Source organism: Fragaria vesca, linkage group LG3 (genome assembly GCF_000184155.1).
Source record: "Fragaria vesca subsp. vesca linkage group LG3, FraVesHawaii_1.0, whole genome shotgun sequence".
Taxonomy (NCBI): Eukaryota; Viridiplantae; Streptophyta; class Magnoliopsida; order Rosales; family Rosaceae; genus Fragaria; species Fragaria vesca.
In genome coordinates this window covers 21930824-21936860 of record NC_020493.1, presented here as the reverse complement: position 1 = coordinate 21936860, position 6037 = coordinate 21930824, and the positions used below count along the sequence as shown (strand labels likewise).

At 39.3% G+C, this 6037-nt stretch overlaps 2 protein-coding genes across 2 annotated transcripts; both read right to left on the bottom strand.

Annotated features, from left to right (window-relative positions):
- Positions 1-896: 896 nt before the first annotated feature.
- Positions 897-3315, bottom strand: LOC101304172 (disease resistance protein At4g27190-like). The gene is made up of 2 exons (XM_004294791.1): positions 1940-3315; positions 897-1753 (listed from the first exon to the last, which is right to left on the bottom strand). The coding sequence occupies exon 1, from the start codon at positions 3299-3301 to the stop codon at positions 1955-1957; it is 1347 nt and encodes a 448-aa protein (XP_004294839.1). The 5' UTR covers positions 3302-3315; the 3' UTR covers positions 897-1753; positions 1940-1954.
- Positions 3316-3660: 345 nt separating this feature from the next.
- Positions 3661-4866, bottom strand: LOC101302542 (putative disease resistance protein At1g63350-like). Its single transcript, XM_004296033.1, has one exon. It carries the CDS (start codon positions 4864-4866, stop codon positions 3661-3663), a length of 1206 nt encoding a protein of 401 aa, XP_004296081.1.
- Positions 4867-6037: the final 1171 nt, after the last annotated feature.

The following is a 6037-nucleotide window of genomic DNA, read 5'->3' as shown; positions in this document are numbered from 1 at the left end:
TCGCATCTAAGTTGATTTTTTCTCCGTTTGAATGTAAATTATGGCATTTGAGCTACTGTTTTACAAGTTTACTACCCCAGTAAACTTTTACTAGGGGTAGTAAACTTCATTTTTGCATGTAAGTTGATTTTTCTCCTTTTGAATGTGAATTATGGCATTGCGGTTACTGTTTCACAAGTTTACTACCCCCCAGTAAAAGTTTACTAGGGGTAGTAAACTTTATTTTTTTCCGGTATGCTTCCGGCAAGATCCGGTGGGTTCCAGTGACATTTTTTTCAAAAAAATCTAGTGAGACTCCGGTGTCTCCGGCGATTTTCCGATCACCATCAATTTTCCGGCGACCGGTGACCGAAATCCGGCAACCGGTGTTCGACGACCGGAATCCGATGACCGGCGACCGGCGCCGGTGTCCGGTGTGCTTCTGGGAAAGTCTTCCCTTCTTCTTTTTCATTTTTTCTCTTTAAATAAAGGTTAAGGATAAAAAAATCTTTTAAAATATCATTTTATTGTGATTTTATTAAAAACTTGTGTATTTAGGCACAAAAGAAGTACCTTGTATTTAAATGGACTGACAAAAAAGATTATCATTGAAATAGGGTTTGACTTTTTTGATTTTGTGCAGATGGTCTTTTTCCTTAATGAAAACTTGTTAATTTTTTTCTGGACCCCTTATGACTCCGGGCCTTGAGTCGGCTGACTTCTCAACCTCATATCAAGTCCGGCCATGACCACAGCATCCTCAAACCAGTTAAATGCTTTCTTTTTTTTTTTTTTTTTTTTTTTTTTTTACGAATGGATCAAGACGTACTGATACCATTGAAACAGGAAGCAGAGAATAACGAAAGAATGACTAGTGTTGGTTGACATGTGACGGCTCAAATATGTTCATTTGAACTTCCAAGAAGTTCAAATTCTCATGTAAGCCAAGAGTGTCACCCATCCATATACAGTGAACTAATAGCAAAAAGAACGAGAAAATAATTGCAGAAATAGGTATTCTTTACATCAAGTGGAAATGATGATATCTCTGGGAGACTATGGACCTAATATGATGAAATAGAAGCAAGGTAAAGGTTAACAAGCAGCAGATGGAGCTCTCTTTCTGTGATATCAGTTTTGCTATAATGGGAATTTATGTTAGCAAGAGCAGAACTAAAAGAGGTACCAGTTCAAATCATGATTTTGGAATTTCAAATCATGACTCATAACTCATAAGCAAGTTAGCCATCGTTTACGAATAACAAAACCGGTACTAGTTCGATTAGCTGAGTTCCACGAGCAATGGTGAGGAGTGAGGACAAATATTATTTGTACGCCTTGTACCTATCATATTGTTTATACACCACACTCACTCTCTGACCAGCTGGGACAGACATATAAGGTTAAACCTCTATTCAGAGTGCTGGAGCTTTTGAACGTTATAAATAAGGTTTTCCCAGTGTTCACTTGTAACAATGTAAAACTTAAGTACCCAACAAGCTAGTTATTGCTACTTCACAGTGTTTCAAATAATAGTTGAATGTTCATGGTAACTAACTACTTGATTTTATCTAGTAGAGAAGACCAATCGAAGGAAAATACCTATATATATAATTGATACATGTTGGCATCACTAATTCGGAGAAGCACTCCACTTACCAGCTTGTAAGATGAACTGAATTTATCGCATGCATTGGACTTGCAATCCACTAATGATTGAACGTAATTGGCCTTGTATTAGTGTCATCAGCCATCCCATTATCCAAATCAGCTCCTGGAAACAAAAGAAAATGAGGGAGGGACACAGAAAAATAATGATCGACTACATAAGAATGGAAGTAAACATGCCAGAAACTCACAACATATAACATAGTAGTTCCTGAAGCAATGTAAATTAAGCCTAGCTACTTTAGTATGGTTGCAATACTAGATAACCTGGAAGTAATGAGAAGTAGGTCACCTATGCAGCTCTGCTCTAGCTAGGCAACTCCAGCCTGTGTTGAAGGAAGGTCTTTACACTAGGATTAGCAAACTCCACTGAATCCCACCACACTTGCTCTGCTTTAATTTTTCTTATGGGGGGAGTGATTGATGGTTGTCTTTGCTGGTATCCTTCATCTATTGAAATCCTAAAAGGAAGTCTCCTCAATTTATTGCATCCCTCAATATTGATGGTGCATAGAGATAAGCAAATTACTTCTTCACTATAAATGCTCTTCAGTTCTCTCAAATCACACAACTTGAAGCTCTTCAATCTTGAAAGGCTGACTTCAGCATTGTGGATCGAATGCTCCTCCTCTATCACCACCTCCAATTTTGTACAATGCTCAACAGAAAGTTCTTCAAGGTTTCCGAGATGTTCAATCAGCCTTGGGTTGAGTACACTCTCTAAAGAGTTACAGTAACTGATTTGCAGTATCTTCAGGGCACCTAAAGCTCCTGAGGGAATGGCACCCGTGCAGAGACTCTTAAAGTTTTGTAGGAAACCAAGCTCTAAAGTATTTACACAGCTTAAGTTGTTCTCCCTTGGCATCAGTATACTCTCCATTTGATCGCAGTGTGTTATGACACATTTTTTCAACTTAATTGAATCTGACAAGCACCTTGACAATCGATCAACATCATAGCAGTGGAGGAGTCGCAATTCATAAGTGTGATCAGGAAGCAACACCGGATTACCACTGAGAAAAAAATTGCCATTGTAGTCTATACTATTCTTTCCCAAGTCATCCCCATATGAGCATATGCCGGATCTAAAACTCCGCAGAAGGTTCCAATGCCCTGATCTTGTATAGACATCAAACACTCTGGAGGTTGAGAATTCAACTTCAAGAACAACAATATTTCTTGCAGTGATGAGTTCATCAACAAACTTTGAACCAAATTCACACTTACAACGATAAAGGAGCAATTCTTCTAGCAGATTTAAAGTGGTTAACAGTCCTTCCGGAAAACTGTCCAATTTAGTATAAGAAAGATTGAGGCGCTTAAGCTGGCGTAACTCTTTCATACCTGGTGGCAATTCTGTGATGCGAGTGTACGAAAGATCCAAAACCCACAATGACTCGAGTGTTGCTAGAGAAGGAAGACTACTTAGGTTCCAACAGCTACGCAATAGCAGTGCACGCAAATTGCTTAGCTCAGTAATGGAGTCAGGTATACATAGAATTCCAGTGAAAGAGAGATCAAGTACTCTGAGCTTGGGCATGTGGCAGAAGAAATGATGTGAGATACCATTGGCAATACAGCTATACTGCAGCAGCAAACATGAGAGCTTGGAACACAATGGTTTGCCAGGAAGGTATTTCATTTCATTATACATAATTGAAATCCTCTCAACATCTTCGATCCCCTCCTCACCAAGTGATGCCTTTTCTACTCCAACCCCAGCACTAATGACGAATCGAGGACTTGTATTTGTAATACCGATTGCCATATCCCTTATTAGGTCATGCATTTTGACACATTCAACACCACCATCTGCATCAACATTGTCCAGCAGGCAAGAATCTTTAAGATCAGCCAAAATCATTTCACCCTTCCATATATTGGCCTGTATCCTTCCCCCATCACCAAGCAAACCCTCCCATATCCAATATTCTATCAGTTCTCTGGCTTCAATTTGATGATCTTCAGGATACATTGCACAATACAGAAAACATGATCGAGTAGTGTCATCCTTTAATCTTTCATAACCAGCTCTTCCATGCCTCCCACATTAGCTGCAGAACCTCTTAAGGCTGTCAATGCATTTCGCCACTCCAGTTCATTACTTACTTTTCTCAAGGCTCTTCCAACTGTGATAATGGCTAGTGGAAGACCACCAAATTCTTTCGCTATTTCCCTTGCTAAAACTGTAATTACTGGATTTTGTAACGCAACAGAACCAACTTTATCAGTGAAAAGGGTCCATGATTCTTCCTCAGAAAGAACTTTTACCTCAACTTCTTTGTTTGTCTCCATGCCTCGACACACCCTCAATGATCTAGTAGTTATTATTAGCTTGCAGCCATTGGCTCTGGTAGGTGCTGGAATTCCAATATCTTCCAAGGAAAATGGTGTCCATACATCATCAATAATTAGCAAAAGCCTCTTCCTTCGTTGTAATGCTTTCAGCAACTCTGCTGCCTTGTCCATCATATTCCAATCTTCCGGGAGATTCAACCTCACGGCTTTGGCAATCGCCATTTGCAATTTCTCGGGGTTGGACTCCTTTGGTATTGTGACCCAAACAACATTGTCAAAGCAAGTGATCATCCCATCTGTCATCACTTTTTTGAGTCTGTTATTTATTTCTTTCAGAATTGTTGTTTTTCCAACCCCGCCCATTCCATAAACACCAATTCTTTGCACTTCATAATCTGCCATTAAATGCTCCCATATCTCTTCCAACTTTCTTTTAGTTGTTTCATTAACCACTGCTGCTGTCACAGGAAGCATCTTTATATTCTCTAACAATAAGTGAGCCAATGCATCATCTTGAAACTGTCCTCTCCTCAGAAGCTCATCCACCTCCTGATTCTTCCTTTCGTTTAGTTTCCCGAACTTCATTCGAGAGTAATAATCTGGAAGACACCCACATAAACATCTCTTCTCTTCCCAAGATAGTAGTTTATTCAGCTTGTCATTATCAAAGCTCTGAACCTTTCTCAGCCACAACTTGACCTGTTCTGTTGGCTCCTTTCCTTCTTGGAGACATGTTTCCTCCAGCTTTTTATTTACATCCGCCACAAGTGCTCTTAATTCCTCCACTTTCGACCTCAATTCTTCTATCTTTGCTTTTGCATTGTAATCAAGATACTTGCACTGCTGCCCTGTCGTTTCTTGTATAACATTCTTGGGACATAAACAACTCAAAATGCCGGCCACGGCTGCAGCCAACTCCATATTTTCTAAAACAATTAGGAAACCATCAGAAGAAAACCAAAGTTCAGAAACAGTGAGAAATTACATGTTTATTTGATCCAATTTTTACTCGACTCCACGTACTAAGCATAATAGCAAGGTTATATCACCATGAAAAGATCAACTCAAACGCAAGCCAAGCAACCCAACTTTGAAAGATAAAAGCGCAGATCAAAGCAAAGCAATTCAAAGACACAAAACATAAATAGGAATAGAAAACCCAATTCAAACTACAATAAACGGTAAGAATCATTATACACCTAAGAAAAAAATAATGCAGAATCAAACAGAGAAGGTCCGGAAGAAGCTAGATTTTGAACAACCTCTAAAGATAAAGAAGAAAATTGCATACCTGGAAATCAAAAGAAAGAAGCAGAGAAGCACAAGCAGCATAGAAATTCCACTGTGTTGTGAATCAGTGAGAAGAAAGAGGAAAGTAGGAAACTTACAAGTATTACGACCAAATAAAAAGGAAACTTATAAGTAGCTTCTCTCATCAACTTCGAATAAACAAAATTACGAGATATAAATTATTTAATCAACAAAACAAGCAAAGGTAGGGCCAGAAAGAGGCACAGGCGTCAAGTTCAAAGACTTCCTTGGAGATGCTCCGATAAAAGAAAAACCCAAAATCATACTAGATCAGTCTCTAATGGAAAAGCACACTCCTTTTAGCTTGTTTCTTATCATCTTATAGAGAAATTTTTAGGTGCGACAGTCGCACCACGTCATCGGTGCGACCACCATTCACAAACCAACACCTGTCTTTTTTTTTGGTGAGGTGGACTTGCTGAAAAAAACAGAAGAAGAAGAAATCGGAAGTGCATCTCCGACCGACCAAACCCAGGCTCTCCTCCCATCCTCCACCTCAATTCCACCCCCAAGCTCAGCCGATCCTCTGCGTCTCCACCACCACCTAATCCCACCATCCTCCCCTCTGCGACGCCCTCACTCTGTACATATAAATTGATGTTGGTGCAGAGCAGTGGCGGATTTAGGATCTGGTAAATGTCTAGGCTAATTAGACGTGCAAAATTTTTCTAGAATTTCTTGAACCAAATGGTAGACTCACCAAAAGAAATTTCTTGTAAAGAAACACTAACAGAAGCGTAGGAGTATATGAGAAAACATTTTTAATTTTTTTTTTTTTTTT

What these genes read in the sequence shown, in the direction of transcription:
- LOC101302542 (XM_004296033.1), bottom strand. Translation starts at nt 4,866, where the DNA reads ATGGAGTTGGCTGCAGCCGTGGCCGGCATTTTGAGTTGTTTATGTCCC.
- LOC101304172 (XM_004294791.1), bottom strand. Translation starts at nt 3,301, where the DNA reads ATGTATAATGAAATGAAATACCTTCCTGGCAAACCATTGTGTTCCAAG.